The following is a 27,165-nucleotide window of genomic DNA, read 5'->3' on the forward strand; positions in this document are numbered from 1 at the left end:
CTCCCTAACACGGTCTTATAGGATGCTGTGTTCACCAGCACAATATTGAATGGTCCCCAGGCACTGTTTTCACTCGCTTGTCATGTTTTCTACACTACACCTCACTTTGTAATTACTGCCTCCCATTACCAATAATTCGTGCCCTCCAGAGGGCCCCATTTAAGACTGAGTAATAAAATACTGGGAGATTACTATTCGCTTGATGACAGAGCATTTAATGCAACTCTTACCAAAGCTCTCCAGGGCTAGGAAATAGGCAGAATACAGTGGTTGGCTGCTTTCTGATGTTATTCAGTTAGCAACCAAGAGTGAGCTCTCTGAGGTTATTCTCTGGGGTTAAATGGAGCAGATTTATTTCTTATCTTCAGTCCTCTCGGGTAATTGTACGAGGTGAGTTTAATACGCATGTGTTTGTCATGAAAGGAGATCTTAGACTGCAGACCAAGACTTGCATTACTGTTTCAGCATTGTAAAGCGTTAGTAAATTCATATATTCTCATTTAGCCATGTGCTGATGCTGCCCACAAGGGCTTCATGCGCATGGATCCATAGTCAGGTTCTGAAGTTGCATGTTGCAGTCTGTATTTCCACTAAATCTGATGGGAAACTGTAAGCAGCTGCATATGTTGCCAAACACTTGGTGAGTTGCCTTGGTGATTTCAAACCGAGAGCCAACAACTGAATACGATAAAACATCTCACCTGGTTCTCTCCCTATCCCCCACCGTTATGCCATTTGGGGAATGCAAAGGGCTTTTAAAAGGGGTGTGGAGGACATCCAATTTACAAGTGATTTCTGTAGGGGTTTCATGTGGGTACATTCCAGCTGGGTAAGAGCATTGATAAACTGGCCCTGGTAAACGTAGCAGCCACAGGTTTTGCTGCTGCTCTGCTCCTCTGCCATTGGTTGCCAGAACTGATAGAAAGGGGCCATACCTCTGCTTAACCTGCTTCAGTTCTCACCCAGGTATCTTGGCTCCTTTGAAAGGCCCCTGATGCTTTAAGGTAAGACACTGCAGGACACTTGTTTGTGTTTTAGTACTGGAGGAGTCAAAGTGTGGGGAGTTTTGGTTTTAAATCTGTGATAAGTGCCGGAGTGAAACCTGCTCCTTCCCATTCCCAAGTCACTGGGATTTGTCATCAGGGGCTGCCTCTCTACTGGGGCTTCAACCGAGGTGTTCGGTTCCTGCTCAGAGTGGGGAGAGATGAAAGGAAAGGACAAAGGCTTCAAGCATCCAGAGGAAAAAGCGAGCTTTGGCTGTCTCTGAAGTCCTCCTAGGCCAGGATTTCATGCTATATTAGCATTGCTTGAGTATGTTTTCAAGGTGTATGGATGTAACGTGTGAAAGCGCTTTGGTTGAGAGAGTAGATGCGCATACAGCTTTCTGTGTGGCAATACCATCTAAAGCAGGTTTATTCCATGCTCACCCCTTCCCTTTTTCCTTGTTGCTCCCATGCTCCCTGTGGTGCCAGCACAATGCTTATGGGCAGCATATTAAACCCAGTGAGTAATTGACCAGAAAAGCAGTCTTATATGAAAGAAAGAGCCTTTTCTGAGTGTCATTGCCTGATCTTGTTCACAGAATGGCTCAACAAGCAGCAGGAATAGTGCAGTTGAATGAGGGGGGCTTGCTGGGGCAGAGAGACAGAAGTAAAGGCAAGGGAATGCCTTGACCTGGTAGGTCATGCTTGCTACTGGACACTGTGTCATGAGCCCCTTCACCCTCAGTTGGCATCTGACGTTTGTATCCATAAGCAGGACAGATTATCTGCCATTTGATAGCTGCAGATATAGCTCAGATGGCTTGTTAGCATGCTTTAACACGCTGAAAGCTTGGACATTAATAGGCAATTGCAATGCCTCATTTCCTGAATTGGCTGCTTTCATGTAGATAGAGGAGACAAGCTGGTTACTTAGAACTATGTTCTGAATGGTCATAACTTCTCTGGAATTTCATTGATTCAGATGCAATAAAGATTCCCCTCCTCCTCCACTCTCCTTTGGGAATAAACACGGCAGAGAAATCACTGCAAGAATTCATGGCTGATTTTGGAGTGTTTCTGTGATTAGAATGATGACTTCTTTTTTTATATGGACTTAGTATTTCTAGTAGTATCTTCTTGGGTATTTAGTAATCCTTTGGGTGTCATTCCTGTCTTTATTTTAAAGAAATTCATGCCTTCAACAGCAGGCATTAAGTGATAAATCATTTTCACCTCTACCTTGATCCTTGCTACAGCACTACTGGTTTACTGTGCAGTAATGTACTCTTTATCGTTGTTTTTGGTGTTGCCAAACCTTAAAGTAGCCTTTGCAGTAGTGTAAGCACAATATGTTAAGTGCATTTGCATCCCATGAATCGCGTAGGACAGGCAGTCCATCCATCAGTTCCCCCTGTGGACAGGTTTGTCATCACTGGTGAAATGGAATGTGGTTTTTTGGAACAGAGTGTTTCCTGTAGCTTCCCCATGCAGTTTTTATTACCGTAGGAATTGCATAATGTACGCTAGTGGCCAAAATGTGATGTACAGAACAGTGGTTCCCAAGCAATGAGGCAGGATTCGAGGTTTGTGTCTGCGATGTGCAGGGATAGGCACTGCAGCCACTGAATGAAGAAGCAGTGAGTGAAGTGTTGGCTACTACTGACTGGACAAGTAGCTTCAAGAGCAAAATACTGACAGCTTTACCATAAGGCTATTTAAAAGAGAATTCCCACCTTCTTGCCAGAAGTCACCAGTTCTATAGCAGAGCAGATTATTTCTCTCTGCTGATGATCAAACTATTCTTTGAGCTGCCTCCCTGTCTAAACTGGCTCCAGAGAACTTATGTGATTAATTGTACACTCTGCAGAGTTGCTTCCTTTTAAACCACTGCTCACGTTTGCTCTCTGAGCACGTGTACAAACCCAAGCGCATCGACACAATGCAGTGTGCAATAGGTGAAATGACTCTGTGTAGGAAGCCACACAGGTGAACCGACAGGGTGGGATAGTTAGCCCTGCTGAGCAGTAGAGCTGGCTGTTCAGGGCTACACTGGAGCACTGTTGGCAGGGAAACTGTGCGATGGCACAGAGTTTTCAGCTACGAGACTTCAAGATTGATGTGCCGCAATCCGCTTGTGCCATGGAAGTCAGTGTTTGCTAAGACAGGCATCCGTTTTGGGGATCAGAGTTGGTGCTTCTGTGAGTGCTCTGAGGATGCACATCGAAGGTGTTGGCTCAGGGCTCTTTGATAGGTGTCTGTAACTCTGGTCTGCTGCTTTCATTCAGTGTTTGCATATGGCAGTGCATGGTTGTGATTTGTAATGCTGGATATCACACAAAAGGCTTTGGTATTTTACTCAGGCAGTGGAAGAGGCTCAGTGGGCATAGGCATTTCTCTGCTCGTCATTGCTGTCATCTTTATGTTCTGCTCTAGTAAAGGCAGCTCCCTGGGCTATACCTGAAAGCTGTCAGAAAATCCTAATGGCCATATTGCTTGGACAAGGAGAGATGGGTTCAAACTGAAAGAGGGCAAGTTCAGGTTGGATCTAAGGCAGAAGCTCTTCCCTGTGAGGGTGCTGAGGCGCTGGCACAGGGTGCCCAGAGAAGCTGTGGCTGCCCCATCCCTGGCAGTGCTCAAGGCCAGGTTGGACACAGGGGCTTGGAGCAAGCTGCTCCAGTGGAAGGTGTCCCTGCCCGTGGGGAGGGGGTTGGAACTGGATGAGCTTTAGGTCCCCTTCCAACCCAAACCGTTCTGTGCCTGTATTCTGTTAGCCAGGACCCACGGTGCCTAAGCCGCGGGCAGGCGCTCTCCCTGCAGACACACTCGCAAGGTCAGGACTCCCATTGACGGGATCCGAGCGAGGGGAAATCCCTGCGCGCGGCCCCGCCGTGCCTGGAAGTTACGCGCAGCTCGCGTGGGCTCCACGCGCCGACACCCGCCCTCCCGCAGAGCCTCATCCCGGCTGGATCCGGTGCGGGCTGCGAGCCCGGCCCCGGCGAGGAGGGACCCACACCGCCGGCCGCTCCCCGCCCCGGTGCCGTCGGAGGGGCCCGCTCGGAGCCACAGCGCGCCCTAGCGGCCCCGCCGGGCAGCGGAAAGTGAAGGTGCTCCGGCTGGAGCGCGGGGTTTCGGGGTGCCCCGGCAGCGAGGGCTGGGGGGGCTGTGCTGCGGGGCCTGGGCAGGATAGCGCGGTTCTTGTCCACAGACAAAGGTTATGAAGCGCTTCCCGGCTCCGTTTGTGACCTCTGGGAATGTGCCGAGCTTTAATTATCTGCTGCGAGCAGCCAAAACCAGCGCTGTTAGGAGAGAATAAGCGTCATTCCAGGAGGAATTCCAGCAGCCTCGGTGGGACTAGGCTGAGCATCTGCTCGGTGTTGGCTTAGCATTAAAGACCCAAATTCCGTGCATGCAGTGCTGTCTCAAATTAACTAGAATACTCGAATCGGATCAAGATGATGGAAGATACCCATAGCTTAATGCAAGAAATACATCAAGGTCTCGTACAAGGCATGCACTGTAACTGCGTCCTCCTTTGCACGCGTACTTGTCATTTACTGACACAGTGCTGCGTTAATCTAAGAAGTAAAACGTGTAATGTTCCAAAGAACTGGGCTTGCTGTTTGGAGGACGGGAGCGGAAACTGAAAGGCTGGTTACGCTCCGATACTGAGTGTCAACGTGCTGTCCTCCGTCGGTGGGGGAGAAGGAATGGAGCTGCTGCGCGTAAAGTGCATTTGAAAGCTTGTTTCACTTCTTGGTGTTGCCTGTTCTCCAGCTATCAGCTCTCTGGCTACTGCCTTTGAGCCGCTCACAGGAGCGGACTGTTGATTGAGAAACACATCCTGGAAATACCACCTTTCATAGAAGGAGTCGGTGTATAGAAACCCCATGTTTGGGTTCTGTCTTATTTCTCACTATCCTTACTAGAAATGAAATACCCCACAGCTGTGTGATTCAGCATTGCGCTACTCATAGCATGCTTGCAACTCGGGCTGGAGCAGTCGAAGTGCTATGTGTGTATGTGAATTCAAAGGTCTCCATATGAGGTAGGCATTGCTGGGTTTGAGCAATCAAGTTATGCACCAGAACCAAGCTTCTCATTAGAAGACCGGTGAAAGATTAGATTGCAAGCATTGCCTTTTGCTTTTTGTTGTTCATTGCAATCAGCCATCGGTTTAACTTGTGCTGAGGTCTGTGTTACAAGGGGCAGAATCCTTCAGCGTTCCTGCTGCCTGTGAAAAGAACAAATTCCAGATTCCTCTGGTTTTCCATAGTCCCTCATATTCCCTTTAATTATCTTTTCCTGTAAATGGGGACTGTTTTCCCTAAGGAAGTCAAAACTGATGCAAGAAGCTGTCTTTTTCTGATCTGTGATTCATCAGAATGAGGCTGTTTCAGGGAAGTTCTCTCTCAGAAGCACCTTCTGGGAATGTCAATTCCTGAGTGGACCCTGAAACTTTTTCTCTAATTTTATGGGGTTTTTTTCCTCTTATTTTGCCTCTGTTCCTCTCTGAAAAGCAGGTGAATGCATCCTCCTCTACCTTAAATAGTCCCACAGGACCTTAGGCACAAGTGAACACTGTGAGACACCCTCCCCCCCCCCTTCCAGCAGCCCTGATCCAGCTCTGGGGCAACAGCACAAGAGGGACGTGGAGCTGTTGGAGCGAGCCCAGAGGAGGCCATGGAGATGCTGTGAGGGCTGGAGCAGCTCTGCTCTGGAGCCAGGCTGAGAGAGCTGGGCTGAGTCAGCCTGGACAAGAGAAGGCTCCTGAAGGGGAGACCTGAGAGCAGCTCCAGTGCCTAAAGGGGCTGCAGGAAACCTGGAGAGGGGCTTTGGACAAGGGCCTGTAGGGACAGGCCAAGGGGAATGGCTTTAACCTGCCCGAGGGGAGACTGAGATGAGCTCTTAGGCAGAAGCTCTTCCCTGGGAGGGTGCTGAGGCGCTGGCACAGGGTGCCCAGAGAAGCTGTGGCTGCCCCATCCCTGGCAGTGTTCAAGGCCAGGTTGGACACAGGGGCTTGGAGCAACCTGCTCTAGTGGAAGGGGTCCCTGCCCGTGGCAGGGGTTGGAGCTGGATGAGCTTTAAGACCCTTTCCAACACAAACTAGTCAATGAATTGACTGTTCAGTCCATGGCTTTGGCTCTCCAGCTGCCTGTGTAGCCATCTAAGAACTTATGGGTGGGAGAATGTTTCCGATATACATTAGCAAGAAAATTGCACCTACCTCTGGGAGATGAACTAAACCACAGGCTCTCCAGCTTAGAGTCCACACTGGGAAGGATTTATGTGAAAGGCTGAAGGGCATAACGTTGCCTTGGTTTGTTTCATAGCAGAATGATGAAAGATGAGGTAATAGGAAGGTTTTGGTCCATTCCAAGGCTTGAGAAGCTGCCCTCGAGCTCGGTGTGCTGCTTGCTCCTTGTGAAGCCTTGTGTTAATGCGGTTTGTTTGCCCATGTCTGGTGTGAACAGTTATGTGGAGTCCTGAGTTCACTGAAAATTAAAGCTGGCATTGTAAAACAATAGGAATGGGGTTTTTAGGGCCAGAAGTTTGGAACGCGTTCTTCAGCTCCTGAGTGGTACTTCTTTTAGTAAGGAATTTTTTCTATTTAAAACCAAGCCAGTTTTCACTCTTAAAAACCCAACATTCCACTGAATGAGGAGTGCTATGGATTTCCCAGCAAGCTTCATGGGGCTGGGCTTCCCATCCATTGACAATAAAGAAACCACTTTGTGACCAAACCTCCCTCGTCCCCACTCTTAAATCAGGAACTGAAATGACTTCTTGTGCCCTGCCTGTCTCTCTTCCTAGGCAGATTTTAGCACTTCCAGGAATGGCCCATTACTTTGTGTTTGCCTGCTCTTTGGTGGCTTAAGAAAGCCACAGATTCATGTGTGGTTTCTAAACAGCGTATATTGCAATGTATGCAATAGAGAAAAGTTTAACAAGGACTCAAATCATGGTGTAAGTTTCTCGTTGTGTGTAAATTATTCCTAAAAGAGAAGTTTGTGATTAAAACGCAGTACCTTGAGCTAATTCAGCACTGGAAAGCGTTGCAAAACAAGCGTAATGGAGAAGCTTAAGAGGAAGATGTGTGGGAAGACACCCTATGTGTTTGGGGAGAGCTGCTTAAGATTGGACTCTCCTGTTGCTTATTCATGCCGCCACAGGCTGGGCATTAGGTGCTTTCAGAATACTTGCCATTAACAACACACTTGGCCTCGCTGCAGAAGCGATGGAGCACACACTGAGCGCAACAGCACCAGGAAGTGTGGTTGGGTTGGAAGGAACTGGTTACACACTGGGTTGAGCTGCAGAAAAGAGCATCAGTTGATAGGTGCACGGGTGGTTTGTGCTTTGAGTAGAGAGGTAGGGACTGGAGGGGGTTTGCTAACTTCCTTTACCCTTTACTGGGTAAAACCCACCCAAGTTAGCTCATCCAGAAAGACAGACCACAAAAGATGTGTTTTATTTACCTCTTGGCCCTCACCCTTCCCTGCCGCGATAGTTTTGTGATGCTCCTGGGATGAGACAGTACTTGTGTACTTCAGTTTAAAGCTGCAGCTGACCTGCTAAGTGGGTGTACACATAGAATGAGCGCAACTTATAACCCATTGTCAGAGTGTTTGCTCCTGAGGCTGCTACTGCCATCGCCGCTTTCCGCCATAAGGCGGGTACTAGTGTACTCATGCTACAAGCCAGTACATGTTAAATCTGTGTAGGTTACTCTGTACCTATCTATGGACAGTTTGTATTATCTCTAAGTTGACTCTCCTCTTACATACTCTGAAGAATAACCACTGAAGCCAATGATTTGCTTTTCTTGGACCCTAGGATTGTAGTTTTTGCCACTATTTGGTCACTGGTTGATTTGACCCATAAGGTTTTTGAAGCTGCATATGCCTACCCTGCTTCTGAATGGAGCTTGCTCCACTGTTAGTAAGTAAAAGCCTGGAAGGGTCCAAAAAGAGACCTCCCTCTGAAAATCAGTCCAGATCATACGTGCGGTGCGGTACAGAACAAGAACCACAGAGTCCTCTGCCAGCCCCAGGTCTTGTAAAATCTACACACACCAGTAATCACCGAGGTTATTTTGACATGGCTAAAATGACTCTCGAAGGCATATACACATTTAATAGCTGTATCTTTTACAAGTGTTATTCATTCTGGTGTGTCGCGCCTCTGGCAGTCACTTCTCTGCTAATGGCTCAGAACAGACTGAACACCGGGGGTTTATAAATTTAATGTGACATTTACTGTGGGGTTTTTCCTTCTTTTTCATATTTACACACGGTGAATAGCCAGCGAGCCTGACATCATTGGGAGCTCAGGATGGTTGGTGACTGTCCATTGCATTCCACAAGAGTGGATTTATTACCATGAGTCAGAGAAGTAGAATTACCTTTTCATGAGTTGGAGTGATCTGTCTTTCCATATAAGATGCTACTATGGTAATGTTGGTTGTGTTACCAGGGTGACCTAAAAACATTCACGGAGTGTTTTACACAGAATTCATTTTAAAGGAAACTGGGCATTACCTTCTGCTCCCTTACTAATGCATGTGCTTATCCATACTTAGAAATACTCTTTTAATGACTGAATTTTAGTTCAAGAAGTAAAGCACCTTAATGGCACTTAAATCCCCAAAGGATTTAAGTACCATTAATGTCACCATAATTCTAACTCTGCTGCCTAACCCTAATTTTCCATTCAGCTGGGCAAGCACAAACATCAGATGCAGGTGATGAATCCTTCACTCTGTGTGGTGGCACAGACTCCTAGCTCTAGCAGTATGCTCCAAGTGGGAATTTGCATGCCTGACATGATGTCTGACCATCAGGATCTAAGGTGGGATTCATTCTGACCACACACACCCTTCATAGGCCATAGAATGATTACAGTTGGAAAGGACCTTAAAGCTCATCCAGTCCCAACCCTCTGCCACAGGCAGGGACACCTTCCACTAGTCAAGTTGCTCCAAGCCCCTGTGTCCAGCCTGGCCCTGAGCACTGCCAGGGATGGGGCAGCCACAGCTTCTCTGGGCACCCTGTGCCAGCACCTCAGCACCCTCACAGGGAAGAGCTTCTGCCTTAGATCTAACCTGAACTTGCCCTGTTTCAGTTTGAACCCATCACCCCTTGTCCTATCACTGCAGTCCCTGATGAAGAGTCCCTCTCCAGCATCCTTGTAGCCCCCTTTGGACACTGGAAGCTGCTCTGAGGTCTCCATGCAGCTTCTCTTCTCCAGGCTGAGCAGCCCCAGTGTTCTCAGCCTCTCTCCATATGGGAGGTGCTGCAGCTCCTGGTCATCCTCATGGCCTCCTCTGCACTTGCTCCAATAGTTCTGTGTCCTTCTTATGTTGGGGACACCAGCACTGCACACAGTGCTGCAAGTGGGGTCTCACGAGAGCAGAGCAGAGGGGCAGGATCACCTCCTTTGACCTGCTGGTCACGGTGCTGGTGATGCAGCCCGGGACATGGGTGGTTTTTGGGCTCAAGCACACACCGCTGGCTCATGCTGTTTCTCATCAACCAACACCCTCAAGTCCTTCTCCGCAGGCTGCTCTGACTCTCTTCTCTGTCCAACCTGTAGCTGTGCCTGTGTCCTTCTCTGATGCACAAATTGTTGTCTATGGAAAGTACTGTTAGTCTGGAATTTAAATGTGTCCTATATGCTGTAGTCCTTAGGCTGGAGTTTCTAGTGGAGAAGAAGATGAGAAACCAAACCAGAGCCTGATTCCCATCTATCCCCCTGCCCGTTGCCGTTACCATATCCCCTTACCGTTTCCTTTGCAATCGTGTGAATCTCTTCTATGTTCTTTTCATTGCACAGGGGCTTCTGCCATGCAAGACATGGCCTTTGGTACGCTGACGCCTGCAGCAAATGTAGGCTTGTAGCTACTCTCTCCATGTCTCTATCTCAGAAAACACTTGTCCTTTGAGTCAGTTCTTTCCCCAGGTGGGTTTTGTGAGGCTGGATACTCTCTTGTCTGAGATGAACACCTTCGGTTGCCAGACGCACTCTGGGAATGGGTGCCTGTAGCTTGTAAAGCTCTGGATTCAGTGACAAAGTGAAAGGTATCTGCAGTTCCTACATCAGGGTGGGAGGGTGAGGAGCTGATGGTCTGCACGTGAAGGTCTCCTCTACGTAGGTACGTGAAGTTTACTGCTGAGCAGTGCCAGCTCTTGTTTTTTACCTCATTCTAGAGATGGTGCTAGAAGTAGTCATAATCTGACCTTGTGCTAGCAGCTTTTGCTGCTGCGGTTGCAGTCTCCAGGAGGACTTGAGGAGCTACATCTGCTTCCTTGCAAAGAACGCACGGTTCTTTTAGTTTACTGTTGCTTTTTCCTCATCTATGGTTTCTGCCACAGTGACCTATTCTGGCCTAAGTAAGGTTCTTACATCCCCTATCAAATGTTTTCTATGGAATTCCTGCCTGTGCTGAAGACTATTTTTTCACACCTTGCAAAAAAAGACATTAGCTGTTGTGCTGAATGAAATCAAAACATCCATTTTCCCAAAGTAAGTATAATTCAGACACATTTACACTACGGTTATCGGTTCTGTGCCGCCTTTGTGCTAGGTGTATTGCAGCCTGTTGCAAAGTTGTTTGAATCCTATGTGGGTGGATATCTGTTTGAGTTGGTGACTGTGGTTTCTTCAGTAAATAGCCCCTAAATGAGACTGTCTGAACTCATGTACAGGAGAGTAAGAATCCTACATCTGTTGTGCATTGTGGGCAGACATCTCTTAAAAGATTCTGCTTGCCTTGCACACAGAATGGTGCAAGTTACTGCAGATGCAGAGGACAAATGCGAGGTACCATCCTATCTGGAAACAATTAGTCGCAAACTAGGAGCTATTTCATCCTTCATGTGTAAGATAGCAGAGTTGAACTTCTACTTGCACTCTCAACAATGGCATTTCCTGCTTTTGAATGAGTATTTGTGCAATTTACATTTGTTCTAGCTTCCTGCAGAATAGTTTCCTTTTTCTTTCAGGGAACTATTACTGTGTGCTCTAAACCAGCTTTGTAACATTCTGTTCTCTTGAGTAATGACTTCTAGAAAGATAGGAAGGGAAGGGTCAGTGCACAGAGGGTAGGAGGGTCAAAAATACTTTGAAGAAACTCGGATAAATGTAAACCAGAGCGCTTCTTGCTGCTTTTTGCTTAGTGCAGAGGGGCATGGGGTTACATGGAAGGCACATGGGGTTTCTAATGAATCTTTCCTTTTTCTTGCCATTAATTTTGAGGTTGAATCTAATATTGCTAAGCTTTCAGAGCTAGCACTGATAACTGGTTTCTTTAGTCACTCTTTCTCTTCCGTTGATGGTTTTGATGTCAGCAGGGCCATGTGGTGTGGCCAAGCCCAACATCCAAAAGTCCTGTTTAAAAAAGACCCCCCTCCATGCACAAGCAAGCAGTCCACAACATTCATTTCTAAATCATAGACTTATAGAACAGTTAGGGTTGGAAAGGACCTTAAGATCATCCAGTTCCAAACCCCCTGCCATGGGCAGGGAATGCTATCAGTCTAATGCACTAGATGTATTTTCTCTTGAGTTTTGAACTGCTTATATGCAAGTAATAGTTTGAAGGCTTTCCCTACAGTCATTGGGGAATGAGGATCTTGCCCCGTCATGTGTATTTCAGATCTGGGGCTTCAAGAATGTATGATAAAACCACAGGAATTGGCTACAAATGTGAGAGTTACAAGCCCTGTGTCATTCAGTTTCGATGGTTGTAGTAGATTAAGACAAAGGAAAGTTCTCACCATGCCAGCATCAGAGGGCTACGTTTATCCAAGCCAGGCAAGGAAGGATCCCTGTTTTAGCCAAGGAAAGGTTCCTGCACACTATTCTTTAGAGGGACTCTTGTATACTCGTTTTTTTTTTTTCAAGTGACTTCTCTTGTTCTGATCTCAACTCTTAACCATGCAATAGTCACTGGGTTGGGAATTTTTACTCCAGTATCTGTTTGCATAAAGGCATCCATAGCACACGTGCTCCTCTGTCACAGAAAAGTGTCTTCTGGATGTCCAGGAAAACTCTGAGCTACTCTAGTTCCACTTGTGGGTAATTCTGCATATCAAATAGATCCTTTGGAGTTAGGTAAACTTGCCAAATGCTATCTTTTCCCCTTACATTCCAAAGCAGCCTGTAACTCTGCTGTAACCCAGGTGACTGAAGTTGTATTTGTGTTCCTCAGGGGTTTCTTTTACCTTTCAGTGTATATTTGACTCATGGACTGTGTCCACACATGCTGGCACTATTGCTGTGAAAGGCAGAAAGTGTAAAGAAAAAAACCCCTAACAAAACCAAACCACTTAAAGCCCCAAATGGCAAGCAAAAGAAACCAAAACAGGCCAAACTAACCCAAACCCACAACTAAACTATTCCTGAGTTTGAGTGGAGTGCTGTTCACTGCAGGTGGTTTGGACAACGTTACTTGGGTGTAAGTGGTAATCACATGGCAGTAAAATTTACCTTTTGGTTCCATAGCTTCCCAGTGACTCAGCACAGCTTTGACCAAGTCTTGCAAAGGTTCACACAGAGGCAGCCTTCAAAGATAAGGGGTTTCATTTTGCTTGGGATGAAAGAATGGCACTTCAATTGGGATCAGTCATTGGGTGGTTTTCATGTTTGATTTCTCCATCTGAAAGACAGGGATAACAACTGATACCTTCCTTTCGAAGCCTTTTGAAAAGGAAAAGCGTCATGACACTATTCTTCTCAATTATAAAGTAGCATAATATTAATAATTACTTAAAAAATAGCTTTCTACTGAGGGTTTAAGTCGCACAGCATGGAAGAGATTAAAATCTGGCAACTAGATGTGTACCTCTTTGACACTTCTTAATGCCACAGAAAAGCTTGGAGTAGCCAACAGATGTGAGGAGTTCCAAATGTGAGTGAGGATGATGAAGACCCTGTTAGAGGGGTCGTTCAGGAGGTAGAACTAAAGGCAGAAGAAGCCTGTCAGAGGCAAGCTGAGGGAATAGAGTAGCTAAAAGAACTGAAATAAATGGGAAATCATCCTTCAGGTAGGTTAGTAATGATCAAGCCATTAGAGACTGTGTATCCTGAACACCAGCTGGCACTAAAGAGAACACTTGAAGAGCTGAGAAGCTGAAGGAAGAGGTCATTCCTTAGCCAGAAGCCTCTTCAGGACGGGGCAAAGGCAAGTAAACCAGCAGAGAATCATAGAATGGTTTGGGTTGGAAAGAACCCTAAGATCGTCTAGTTCTAACCCCGTGCCATGGGCAGGGACGCCTCACCCTAGACCATGTCACCCACGGCTTTGCCCAACCTGGCCTTGAACACTGCCCAATTGAGTTTTCACCAGAAAGATCAAACGAATCCGAAGAGGAAATTGTTGAAATACTAAAAATACCATGTAACTCTCTCACTGTCACTTTGACTTCATCTTCTTTGGTATCTGAGGACTGGAGTGTGGCAAATGTGTCACCAACCTTTATAAAAGGTTCCAGGAGCATCCAAGGAACTGTAGGCTTGTAATCTGACAGGCAAGTTAATGGGAACAAAGATAAAGTAAGTATCTAGGTAAATACAGCCTCGTTGAAGAGAGTCAGTGTGGCTTTTGTGAAATGAAATTCAGGCTTACAGACACATCTGGGGTTCTCTTAGAGAGTTGAGATATTTGGATCAGGGAGATTCACTTCTAAAGCCATTTCAGTACATTCCCTCACCAAAGATTATGTTTGAAGAAACCGAATAGCTATGAATAGAGAAAATGCATAAGCATGCATAAAGACTTGATTAAAAGGTAGAAAAGAAGGAGTAGTAAATGAACAGTCTTAGTGGGGGCAGGTCATCCAGTGGAGTTACAAAGGAACCTACACTGGGACCTGCACAGATCAGCATCTTCGTAAATGATCTGGTAAGAGGGTGAAGAGTGTAGTCAGAAAGTTGTGATGGTATAAAATTATTCCAGATGGGAAGGAGAAGGGCAATTTCAGAAGATTTGCATTAGGATTCTCTATGTACAGTTTAGAAATGAAAATGGCAGAAAAATTCGATGCAAGTAAACACAAGGTAATGCATATCAATACTGGTGCTATACATGAAATGCTGGGCTTGAGTTTATTGTTACCGCTTAGGAGGGAGATTTGGGGGTTATGATGGATAGTTTGTGTTGTGTCAAGGTTAATGCTTGGCAGTCATCAAAAATGCAATCCTAATTTCTGGAGTTAGAAGGAAAGGGAGAGCGAGCATCAGGATCCCACTGTATTAATCCATGGCTTGGCAACCTGATCTAGTTGAAGATGTCCCTGCTCACTGCAAGGGGGTTGGACTAGATGAGCTTTAAAGGTCCCTTCCAACACAAACTTTTCTGTGATCCTACAACACCTTGAATACTGTACATAAAATTATGGTCCCTTAATCTTAAACTTCTGGAATAGCCAAATTTTTCCCAGAAAAAAAATGGGTAATTGGAGTGATCAAGGTTGTAAAATGGCTACGAGAAATGAAACAGTGATTGGATAGGCTGTGACTCTTTATCCTGAAAAAGAAACAGCACAGCAAAGTATAAAGTCATGTGGCATAGAGAGGATGGGTAGGTGTTCACTCAGTTCAAGAATGAAGGGCTGTCAAGCAGAGTTATGGGGAAGAGGATCAATAGCAAACTGTGTTCTTCTTATCAATGGTGATAGCCCTATGGAAGTTGCCACTAAAAATTTCTGCAGATGCTGGTCAAATACTTGAGAGAAAGCTCTATGGAAAGCTACTACCTAAAGGAATCATGTCAAGCTTGTGACTCACGAGCTGAAAATAGTCAGGGTGTGTGAAAGCCCCCAGAGGAAGCATACTGGCCCTGTTCTTGTTCTTCCTTGGACAGCTGCTTTTGACCACTGCTGTAGGAAGAGAGCTGGGCTGGGTGGACCTTTGGTCCGCATGGTGGACCCATTTAGTTGGGAATGCAGGCAGCTACGTGACATAGGCTAACCTGCGGAACTCGATGATACCCAAGCTGGCTTTAAATGAGCTACCTCAGATGCCAGTAGCAGCCTGTCCTCTGCCTGCAAGGAGAGGTCACCCTCTCAGTGACATCAATTAGCCTGTACTGAGTTTCTTGCTGTCATCACTGGGGTGTACTAGTGCTAAGTTAGCTTATATGTAAGTATTGCTATGCTACACTACTATTTGCTGCGTGGGCATAATCACTGCCTAAGTGGGCACGATGGTGCACTCATAACTTCAGGGGGGGCCTACAAATAGGAAGTTGCTAAATACACAAAAGAAGAAATAAAGCATTCCAGCTTCTTGTTTCCATTTTCTATTTATTTGTTTCCAAGGTGTAACAATTTCTCTGAGTGTCAGCTCTACTACACTTGGGGTCTAAAAATCATTCGGGTGGTTTGTTTTATGGGGTTTTATTTGGGGCTTTCCTGGTTTGCGCATCATTGTCAGCAATAGTAAAGATACACAACCAGAACTGATGCTGTATCAAGAATAGACTCCAGTGTATTCTCTTTTAACTGTGATGGCTTCGAAGATCTCATAGCATTCAAAATTAGTGAATTGCTATTTTTATCACTGAAGTCAGCAGTTCTGACTCAGATTGTCCCACAACAAAATGGCCTTTAAATAACAGGATTTGAGATAGTGACGATGTTTTTTTTAACTACACATTAAAAAGTAATTGTGTGTTGTAGAAATGAAACTATTGGTGTCATTTTAAAGCAATGAAGAACGTTACTAAGTACTAAAGCAAACGAGTACTTGATCGTACTCTTTAATCATGTGATTCTCAGCGTTTCCAGTTGGGGGCACTGGGCAAACATGGCAATGCCAGCGTGAGTGAGAGTGGTACCTAGCTCATGTTCTGCTGGAAGCGGCGAGGGGGATCCCACCAGAAGAGTGGATGTGAGATACAGTAGTCGTTCTGGATTTAGGAATGATTTTAAGGTGAAGCAGATGTAGTTTTCGAAGCCCTTTTGCTGTTAACCAGAACTACTATACAGTTTTACTTTCATTACCCATAAATCATCCAGTTTCTTTGCAAAACTAAGAATCGGTGCTTTTAAAACCATCTGCTTAATCAATAGCTTCAAATTCTAATGGGCCTGGGTAGAAAAGTTGCTGTAATTGAAATTTGCTACTGTTAGTTTCATTAAATCTTTCCAGCCTAGCACAAATTATTGGCTCTATCTACCTTCAGTAAGTGCTATTTATTCATTTACATCAAGGAAAGAGCTAGAAAAAAGTAGATGATGCTCCTTGTCCATGTACAGCGTAAAGCCCAGTATGCTTGAAAATACATACAGATTTCACATCTGAAATGACCTAAGGAGGAGATACAGCATACTATTTTTTCCAAGGAATATCAATTATGCTGTTAGGAATAGGCTACAAGAGACCAGCAGTGGTTTCATGGTTTCAACTCATGTGATTTAGAGAAAATATTATAAGAGATTAGCTCATAAAGTCAAAGCCCTGACTTTGTTGCTAAGGTTTTCTAAAAGAGGCCAGGCAGATGGTTCGTACATTTACCAGTTTAGAAGTGAATCGGGTATTCAAAAGTGAAGTTTGACAGCAGCTGAAGGACAATGCATGAAAGGGTGAATACATGTATGGGGACTACGCATCTGTAATTGGATGTACCGAGAAGGAAAGTAAGCATTTAACATTGCCAAGCTCGTAGTAGCCTAGATCTTCCTTCCAGCTGATATTTTAAACTGGATTTTGCAATAGTGCAATGGATTTCCCAGTCCCTGGAGCTCCTGGCCTTCTATCTGACCTCTGTATTACAAGTTAGGACTGCTTGCAAAGGATTGAAGCCAGAAGTTTTTGTCCACATCACTGGCTGTGAAAACACAGGGACTTCTGTCTGGGTGTAAATGCTTAGGTTTGGAAAGGCACGATAGAACATTTTGTTCATGTTTCTCCACAAACGCAAAGAGGAAAAAAACAAAGCCCTAATCATGCTATACTTCTCTAGTAAGCAGTCTATAAATATTGAAGCTTCACAGCAGCAAAGCCGTTAAACCTAGCGGGTAATCAGAAGGGTGGAGTAACTATCAGCGGGCTGCCTGTAAGTTTAGGGGAGGCTCAGGAGGTCTGAGTTCTGGTCCTTTAAGCCCTAAGCCACAGGAAAAAAAATTAGCCAGGAATTCATGGTCAACCTTTGTAACAACAAAACTTGGTTTATACCTTCCTTTAAACCCATAAAATGTGTTTGCTTTTTAATATCTTGGTGCTCATGGACCTTAAAACTTTAATTAAATGACACATGAATAAATATATATTAATTCTTTTTTATTAAAGTATCAAAACAAACTTGAGAATAGAAAACAAACTGATTTTAAGGTTTGTCCTGCATAAAGTATACTCTTAGAAAACTCATGCAACATACTGTTCCTGTCTAGCTGTTTAAACACGCTTTTCCAGGGTACAGTCAAAGGAACTTGAGTACCATCATTTCTAGAGCAGCGTGCAGGAGCACACGTGCACACACACATACAAAAGCATTAGAAAGCAGCTCTGACTGCACATACAAAGAAACAAAAATAGATTTTCTTCTGACAATTATAGTGGTACCATATTAACATTTGGGATGCTAAGTAAATAACATCAAGCAACAAAAGCATGACGCCTGCGTCACTAGTGATATGGTTAAAAGCAACCATACAGATTCCCTAAGGGAGACACATGAATTCTGTCATTATACTCTAGTCTCTGTGGTAACACTTTATAACAGTATAGGAGGCAAAGAGTTTTGTCTGCTGGTATTTGCCTGAAAGGCAAAGTCAAGGCGTACAATACTGGGATGGTGCCTTGGTTTTGTATTTCCACATTACAGAAGTCAAATACCAATGAACATTGACAAGTTTATTGTAACAAGCTTCATGTGTATCTGTTGTCTGATAAATAGCTGGCCCAACTCCCTGTGTAACTTGCCCTCTAAGCCAGAGACGTTGCAGCAGAGGCTCCAACCTCTGCTTACAGGATGTGAATAAAACTCTCACTGAAGTCAATGGAAGCTCCTTCCAACATACGGAAATGTAATGGATTTTCAGGACAGAATCAGACCTAGCATGTCATCTTTAATACATTAACTTTTCAGATACATGAAGTACATATGTTTAAAATGCAATATAGGACATTACAATATATCCAGATCTTAGGAAAGTGTACTAAAGTTCTGTTGCAGAATATAACGATCACATAAGGATCAGGTATGATATCCGATAGCCTCATCCAGGACTTGCAGGTTAAAAAGCTTATGGCCAAGGTGTCTTTAAGCTTAGCCTTTAGAACAAAACCACAGTTTTGACACTGCATAACTGGTGTAAAATATTATGTACTGTAAGCTCCATTCTTATTGTCTGCTTTGCTTAAATGGTGCCATTGCACAGCCAGACACCACTGATGGAGGTACAGAACTTTGGAAAGCATAATGTCTGCACCCAGTGGTTCAAGATACTTAGTGCCTCATCTGTGGAAAAGATGAAGGATATGTGTTTTCAATAGCTGTGACTCAACTACAACTGGTGAAGTTTAGGAATATATAATATTAAACACCAAGAGATAAAAGTAAAAAGACAGCACAACACTTGTGGTTTCAGTTTTCTCTTGCTCGCAGTATTTATTAACTCTACCCATTATGATAATGATAAATAAGGATAATATTTTCTTTTACAAAAAATTGTAAGGATATATTTTATAGGATTAAACAATCTCAGAATTTCACAGAAACATCAGAATTCAAACACTCGTAGCTCCAAATGTTTTGTCCAGCAGCTCTTCTACCAGTTCAAAAACATCCAAGGTTAGTATTTGATTGAAAAACAAAACCAGTTATTCACTACATCAAAACTCTTTCCTCCTTTAAGTTTTAAGTAACACTTTTGATTGGCTCTAGTTGCCACTCAAATACAAAATAAAAGTAGCTACAATCAATTTTTCCCTCTCAATCACCTGGCAGAAGGAAGTAATCCTGGCCGGGATGGAAAAAGCTTTCTGAAGCTCTTATGCTTATAAGAACTACCTCGTAAACAGACCCACTGAAGTCCATGGAATCTCTTCTGTGAGTGAGGGTTAATAGCGTGAACTAAGGCTTGCAGGATTTGATCCTAGATTATCTTATTTTTTCAACTCCTCATTATTTATGAGCCTGGGATTCAGTCCTGCAGTTCTTCCTTCAGGCAAAACCTGCGGCAATATCCCTCCATAGTTAGTTTCGTCTTTCCAGTGGGTCCAATTCACCAAGTGGTGGTACAAGCTGCCCTTCAGCAGTGCAAGGAAAAACTGTAGCCCCCAAAGGACAGCAGGTGGGGTTCCAGCTCCTAAAATACAAGGTATGGACATTTTGCAAGGAACATCTTTGTCACACCCACGAGGCTCTTCAGATTCCGTCTTTGAGATGAGTCACAGAAAAAACCCACACAAGTGTTGTGAAGAAGAAATTACAAAGCTTAGTTGGAACTAAAAGCTTTGTGTGTGTGTGTATGTGTGTGTGCGTGTGTGTGTGTGTTAGTTTAGAATGCAACATTATGCATCAGTACATGAAACCATCCTCCTGGAAACTTGGAAACTGAAAATACTCTCAGTCCGCCTTCTTTACTAGGAACAAGGAGGAAGAGTGTCCATCCAGCACAGCTGTCTGTACCATGTGCATCTTCGGAAGTCATAGTGTTCTAGCACAAACGTTGTGAGTGCAGATACTGTATACTAGCAGAGAGCTAAAACTTCTGAAGCTGTTGTCTGTAGCTCCTAGGAACAGCAAGTATGTCAGGTGCAAAACCTATATTTGAGGCAGAAGACTCTTCAATTTGATCGAGACCAGATCTTCCAAAGGGAAGAATCGCTGTCAGGCCAAAATGATCCTTTCCGCTTAAAGCAATCTGCCCTTCCTAAAGGCTCTTTACTAATAGAATCCTACACGTTATGTCAGATCCTCCATGGATTCTGGTAGCTGTTAAAAACCACTATAAATACTTCCATATTTGCCATATCATTTAACCTTGTAATGTGCCTTCTTTGATCTGTTGAATAAAAAGATTCCTTTCATCTTCAGGTGTCCTTCCATTTTGTGCCCGAACTATACAAGTGGGCCTGTGAAGATTTAACATGTATATCAAATGCTGCTTCTCGTTCTTTAACTCTTCGATCTGGGCTTTTAATTCTGCATTGATAGTTTCCAGCTTTTCTGATTCCTGGTCACAAAGGACAGACACAACTATTAGACCAAGTAGTTCAAATAGTTAATCGCAATGTTTATCTCGTAGCTGATCTCATAGTTGCAGTCTTTTATTGGTGGGAAAGCATATGGCTAACAGAGAAAGAAACTGCACATTCTTAGCATCCTATAATTATTATACGTTTCCTAGTCAATAGCAGTCTAAGAAACAGATTGACAGCTACCTCTTTTGGCCTTTAGGAAAGTTGAAAAGCTAAATTCAGATCTGTAGTTGCTCACAATGGCAGATATCCAGAGCGTTATTGTTCTGTGATTTTGGGGGTCAAAGAGTGTCCCCAAGCTATCTACACTTATTAACTCTCTAGAACATCATGTCACCTGTCTGTAAAATCATGTTAAGCTAACAAAGTTAAGGATGCAACCTTTTTTTCCCTTACCCCTAGATATAGGAATAAGGCCTGCTGCTGCTGCTGTAATAGAGTTGCATGTCATGGCTGAGCAGGTCAAGACACAACTGGGGTCTTAGGATGGAGAATTAAGGGGTAAGCTATTATGCCACTCATTTCATAAAGAAGTTGGAAATTACTTGTTGGTATTTGTATGCTCTGGGTCTCCACAAAGAATCTTCTCTGAAATGATATTTTACTACTTCCTGTGGTCAGTGTACACTTTCAAGCTAATATTGTCCCCATAGACAAGGCTGGTCACTAAAACAACAATCTCTTTACCCCTACCATGCCTTCACTTTATCCCAGTTTTAACCAGGTTTGGTTTTAATATATAGCATGTTCATTATTCTTAACGAATACCTTGAAGGTTTTACGGGGTTTTGGGTGACATCCTTCTCCTATTTCCTACTATGACGGTACCCCATGCTATGTGTTTGGATCCTGGCAGGACTGCAGACTAAGAACAACTCAAGCCAGTCACTTACTTTCTGCAAACATTCTGTTTTCTCCTTCTTTTTGTTTCGGCACTTTGCAGCAGCAATTTTGTTCCTTTCCCTTCTTCTCTTTTTTCTTTCATCCTCTTCAGGAGAAAACTATCCCATAAAAACAGATACACACGATCCATGAAGTGTCAGAAGTACATGACTTGTGTTTTGATAACTTCCACGCTTTTAAAAGCAATGTGGATAGTGTTAGTGCTCACATCATGAGTTATACAAGAATGTGCTTCTGACCTCGTTTGCGGCACAGTAAAGCAGCAGTGACTCTGTTAGAATTGTCAATGAAAACCTGAGTGGGGTCTGGATGGCTGTGATCCATGTGACGGCTCCTTTTAAATTGGTGGGGCTCAGGAACCTTGCTGAGCATCTCCCCAGGCTGACTCCCACACCTCCACCTCTCCTCCATGCCCTGAGGAGCAAAAGGAGTGAGGGGCACGGGGAGCAGAGTGGAGCATGTGTCATGAATGAGGCAGCAAACTAAGGGCAGCAGTAAAAAGGGGAATTACATGCCTTCAAGGTTCAGTTTATTTCTTGTGGAGGCTGAGACAAAGGTGTAGATATTTTCCTAACTTAACCTATTTCTCCACGTTACAGGAGAAGTGTTTTTCACAGAGACTATTATCTTAGAGTAAAAATTTATCACGGGCACAGCATGGCTGTGCCTATTTTAGTCTAGCCCACAAGGGTCCTACTGGACTGTCCTCAGTGAACCCAAACTTCAGCAGTGATTTATTCCAAGTTCAGCCACAAGTAAGTAGGGAAACTGGGTTAGTACTTGCTCATATCACTGTAAAACATTGCCCTTAGTCCGTAATCAGAAACAAAATACCCAACTATAGGCCTCAATGGAAATGAGAAATACCAGAGGGCTTCCCAGAACCACATGACAGAAAGCCAAGCAGCCAGCTTAAAAGAATGAAGTACGATGGAGAGGGTTGTCTGTAGTTAAGTTACTGGTCTTGTAGTGAAACGTTATTAGAGAGTTAATCATTCCCACTGAAATGCTATTTAAAGAGCGATACCTCTGTTTTCATGATTGATGTTTCAACTGGCCTTTCAGAAACTGTCACTGTGTCCAACGTAGAAGACATCCTGTGCGACTGACGCTTATTCTGAATGGTGAACCTCAGCTCCTCTTTCACCAGTGGGGTTAGATTTGTGAAATCATCAAACCCCAGTGACCCTGCGGGGGACAAAGTGGGAACAATTGCGGAGGCGCTGACTTCTAATGCAGACACCTGGCCTGAGTGTTGGACCATCATTTTGCTGAAAGGTAAAAAGAGAGATAATAATCTTTCAACCACTTTAGGAAGGCAAAAATAATTCATACCATGAATAATACCCCATTGCTTGAACTGCTCCAGTCCCAATTCCCTGTCTACCCTATTCTCTCGCTACAGACAAGCAGTTACGAATTCGGTCACTAGTAAAAACTTCTATTTTGTGTTAACTTAGTGTTTGAAAATTATAATAGCATTAGCACATCACATAATTTCTAGGTCTTTCTGAAACTTAATATTGAAAAAATATAGTGTGTATGTATATGTATGTAAGTAGTATGTGTGTATATATTCTGTGAGGTTTTAAACGGGTAATATGGCAAATGAGAATCAAGTGAATAGGAAGAGAATAAGGAAAATAATCAGAAAGCAAGGAAACACTTATAATATTATCATTATTATTAGCACAGAAAGAGCTTGAGAATATCTCCTTCCTCAGAACTATACCCCCACATGTTCCGGCTTCAGATGAACAGAGCACACCTTGATCTCGGTCACATTTGGGCAAATATCAACAAATTCTACTGGAAGCTGAAGTCTACTAACAAAGACAGGATCTATCACAAAATCATTGTGCTTAGTTTTACCCAGAGCTGTAGATCTGGTTATAAACTCCTGAAAAATGGTTACTAATAAGAGCTGGCACAAAGGTAAAGTCTATACATGCTCAGGGGCTTCAAAGGCTGAGCTGGAGGGGTTGAGTCACGAAGAACGTGAAGCCGTTTCTTTCATTCCTTTGCTCTTGTCAAACCTGAAACCGCCCTCATGTACCCTCAGCAAGAGGTCTGAAATGCTTAAATATGTATGGCCAGATCTTCTGCTCGTATGAAAGAGCGTGACTGGAGCGACTTCAGGGAAATTATGCAAATGGACACCTGCGGAGGAACCCAGTTTCTAGTATTTTTCCTAAGAAAGTGAACCTACTCAACAGTGCTCTCTACTTCCCTCTTTTTAGCCATTCTTATGAAGTTCTGAGCCAGTTTTGGAGGGAGAGAGGCCCCTATGTGCTTGGTGAAAAGAGGTGACCCCACTGAGAAAGAAAGAGGAAAAACTCAGTAGTCAGTCATCCAAACGCCACGGGCAAGCTAGCAAGGCAGCTCTGCATGGCACAGACCATCTCTCACCCAGCAAAAGGAGAGATCTGAGGTCTGGAAGGAAGCTGAGCCCTTTTTGTTGGTGGCCCAAGGGACAAAAGGTGCAAATCCATATGGAAAAATATGGCATTACTGCCCTTATTTATAAAGTGCCTTGTGTTAGATTGGATTTTACCACATCAGTTTTCCAGCTTTCTTCGGTGTTTAGGTTTGGGTTTGTTTGGGTTTTTTTTAATAGTTGTATGGGTAATTACAGTATGTGTTATCTACTCTTGATTAGAACTCCAATAATTATAGCTAAGTCAATTGTAATTAACTTTGTGCAGGTAAGCAAAGAGTTGCCCTGGGGTAGCAGCGTGGGTAAGTTAAACTTCCACGTGGTCAACGCTGATTTGCACAGTTCCATGTACGCTCTGTAACCCAGCAAGGGATGTTTGGGGTCACGTGCCTTGACAAGAAGATAGATTTTGCTCAGAGATATCTAAAAATACACTGTAGATCCACACTGGTGCAATTGAGAATAGAATCTGGTTCATCGCTAAGGGGGGTAAATGTGAAAATCCAAGGACAGTTGGAATTGCCAGCTGGTAGCCACTGGGTCTTCCTCACCCAGTCACCATGAACTGAACCTTTCCCAGAGTCTGGGGGTAAAATCCTGAGCACACTGAAATCAAGAGGACTTTTTCTGTTGACCTCAATGGGGCCGGGGTTTCACCCGTGGTTATTAAAGATGAGGAAATTATTTGGAACAATTTCTTATTCAGAAAGACCTTGGGAAATTTATGTAGTTCTCTCGAGAAAACCCCTGCTCGTGAGTCACATTTAAAGTACTGATACGGTTTAATCCTATAATCTCAGAAAGCTAACAGTTACTCTTTTCCAACAAGTCAGAAATGGCCCTATAATTTCCAGCTGAAGTCCTCCCAGCATTATCTACCGTTTAGCAGCATTCAACTGTTCAACTCGTTTAAAAAGGGTAATTCCAGATGGCACCAAACCCCTCACTGCTAGCAGAAACTTCAGCTACGTTCACTAAATAGTCTCTGGCTGCCGGTGATGGCTTCATCCAATTGTGTATAACTCAATCAACCCAGGAGTCTTTAATTAATGGTTAAACTGTTTGTCCAGCCTACAAAAGAATTCATTGGGCTAATAATTTTCAAGCTCTGGTGGTTTATTCAATTACCTTTCAGTTTAGGTGAACTTTTAGTTAAGGTCAGCCCATAGCACCAGAGGAAACCAGGAAGGTTGGTGCCTGAACGTTTCTTCACTGTGGATTTCTGCTAGTTAGTATTAGTGTACCATGAGCACCACCAAAACCCTGCTCTAATGTCTTCCCATCTGCCTTTCACTAGTATAGGAAAGAAAAAGGAGTAGTATGTGCCCGTGGCGAGAGGAAGGTGTCCTTGACCATAGAAACGTGCTGCTCTCCCGCCTGGACAGCTCACTGACCTTCCAGACACCCTGAAAGGCATCTCCTATTTACTCAGACTTTAGGGAAGGCCTACAAGGGGGCTGAGGCTTGCGTAAAGGTTCCTGCTGTGAGCAGAGGACCATTTAGCAGAGCTCTTTGCCACTGGTTTGTGTTCCTGGGGCTCTTCCTTGGGCCAGGGCTTCTGAAGAGCCCCTCATAGGGTCAGCTTCCAATCTACCACTGGGATCATTAGGAGTCAGTGTGACACAAATAATCAGCCCTGTGTCAAAGCTACTCAGTAAGCTGAATAGATTCCCTATTCATAACAATAAAGTAGATGTTTGCCAATTTTTTGAGGAACAAATCTGCTGTTAGAAGTGTTTTACAAGAAGAAAAATTAGATTTTGCCATTTTAAGAACTGCAGCAAGTTGCCCTTCCTTTTCCCCAATTTTTGTACAAATAGTAGCTCTGTCTGTAGGCCATCAAGGACACTGTCTCATCTGCCCTGGGTTTGTAAAGGCTGGGGAAACAGCAGGAATAAGAATAGCAAGCCTTAAAGTGCAATTACATCTGGGCCTGCCCGGCATGACCTCCGTTTATTTGGTCAGACCATGCACATGGAGCTGGGCTCAAGGCTGTTTCAGGCACTTCTGAAGTTACCGCCACTGGAAGTGCTGAACACTTCACAGTGCTGCACCATAAAGGCACAGCTTGTCCACAGGGCGACTTAATGCTTCCTTACTTTATCCTCAGTTTGGGAATTCTCCAGAAATAACAGCTTTGTTATTCATGGTGCCCTCCCAATTCAGGTAGATTCAAACAACTTGATTCATTTGCTCTCCCCCCACTTACTGTTTGTTCTTTTGCTGATTCTTTCTATCTCCAGAGAACTCTCAGATCTCATCTGCCTGTATGTTAGTGTCAGGATTTTCTTCCTAGCTGTGAGTTTCTGTTATTTAGGGATATTCTTGTTTAATATTTACGTTCTGTCTTTTCTGTTTGCTTAACTGCAAAGCCTGACTTTGCAGTGAAGACTGCGCATTAAGTGCCTAGCCTGACTATGTCTCTGGGTTTTATTTCTTCATATGAATTCCTTCTCCTCTGGTGCTGATGCAACAAACCCCGATAACCATTGAGGTTAGTCTTAACTAGCATTAAGAGCAATTACAGTTCACAACCTCTGCGCACGCTGGTTGACCTTAAGCTTTCTGACATCCCACATCATTCCCGAGCTCCGTAACAGCTTCTCAAATGCTGTTACGAGGGGGTAAATCGATTTCCAGGAGGAACTCGTTCTCTGAAACAAGTCTGCTGTTGTGTCACGGCTGACTTGATTAGGCAACAGTTCAGCAACTGATCTTCTACATGTCAAGGCGCGGGGACAGAAAGGAAAGCGCCAGGCCCCGGCTCACAGCGAGAGCTCTGGCTCGGGTTCGGGGTGTGACAGATCGCGGTACCCGCGGCGGCGCTGGGCTTCCCATCGCCCCGCCAGCCCCGGACCCTGCGGGTGGCGGTGCCTCCTCCGCCCGTGGGGCCGCGCCGCACTCTGGCATCCCCGCGGCTCCCGGCGCCGGTCCCGGTCCCGTTCCTGTTCCTCCGCCGAGGCCGCCACCGCGCGGTGCCGAGCGGCGCTACCGGCCCGGGAGAGCCGGGGCTCGGCGGGCTCCCTCCCGGCAAACACATCTGGCGGCAGCCCGGGCAGCGAAGGGAGTGAGAGCCGGGACGGGACCGGGGGCTCGGACCGGGCTTGGCGGCGGCAGCGAAACTTTTCCTCCCTGCGGCGGGACAGGCGCCCGCGGGGCTCGGCGGCTCCGCTCCCGCTCCCCACCTACCTCCCTCCCTGTGCCACGGCGTTCCCGGCCGGAGAGAAGGGGCTCCGCGCCCGCCCGGCAGCGCTGCCGTCCCGGCGGCCGTCCGCTCCCCGCTGCTGCCTCCTCCGGGAGAGCAGCTCCCGCCGCTCGCCGCTCCTCTGCCTCTCGCCTCGGTTGCATCACCCCCCCTTATATAGCCGAGCGGCCAGCGCTGGTATTTACTCTGGCGGCGAGTCCCAGGCTGATGTCATGCTATTAATAGCCTCCCCGAAAGAGAGGGCGGGGAGAAGCCGAGCCCGGGGCGGTGATGCAAGGCTTCCCCGCCGGCAAGACTCGGCTCGGCACGGCTCGGTCCGCGCTGAACCGAGCCGGGCAGCATCCATCGGCACCCGTTCTCTCTCCCTGCTTCTTTTTCTTTCTTTTCCCTTCCCTCACCCCTTTTTTTTTTTCTCTCTCTTTTTAAAGAGA

At 45.0% G+C, this 27,165-nt stretch overlaps 2 protein-coding genes and 1 long non-coding RNA gene across 3 annotated transcripts in view; 2 read left to right on the top strand and 1 right to left on the bottom strand.

The window, feature by feature from the left end:
- The window catches only part of PACC1 (proton activated chloride channel 1), a 179,242-nt gene that overhangs the window by 48,454 nt on the left and 103,623 nt on the right, over positions 1-27,165 (top strand). The window lies entirely within an intron of this gene.
- On the top strand, positions 747-24,687 carry LOC133280415 (uncharacterized). The gene is made up of 3 exons (XR_009747158.1): positions 747-1,004; positions 22,158-22,370; positions 24,359-24,687. It is a non-coding gene; the product is annotated as an uncharacterized LOC133280415 (long non-coding RNA).
- Positions 17,244-26,891, bottom strand: ATF3 (activating transcription factor 3). Its single transcript, XM_061475088.1, has 4 exons — positions 26,719-26,891; positions 22,120-22,363; positions 21,083-21,190; positions 17,244-20,164 (listed from the first exon to the last, which is right to left on the bottom strand). The coding sequence occupies exons 2-4, from the start codon at positions 22,357-22,359 to the stop codon at positions 19,967-19,969; spliced, it is 546 nt and encodes a 181-aa protein (XP_061331072.1). The 5' UTR covers positions 22,360-22,363; positions 26,719-26,891; the 3' UTR covers positions 17,244-19,966.

Source organism: Pezoporus flaviventris, unplaced genomic scaffold, assembly GCF_033815535.1.
Source record: "Pezoporus flaviventris isolate CSIRO_AGI_PZ_B2104156 unplaced genomic scaffold, CSIRO_AGI_Pfla_v1 ptg000083l, whole genome shotgun sequence".
NCBI lineage: Eukaryota > Metazoa > Chordata > Aves > Psittaciformes > Psittacidae > Pezoporus > Pezoporus flaviventris.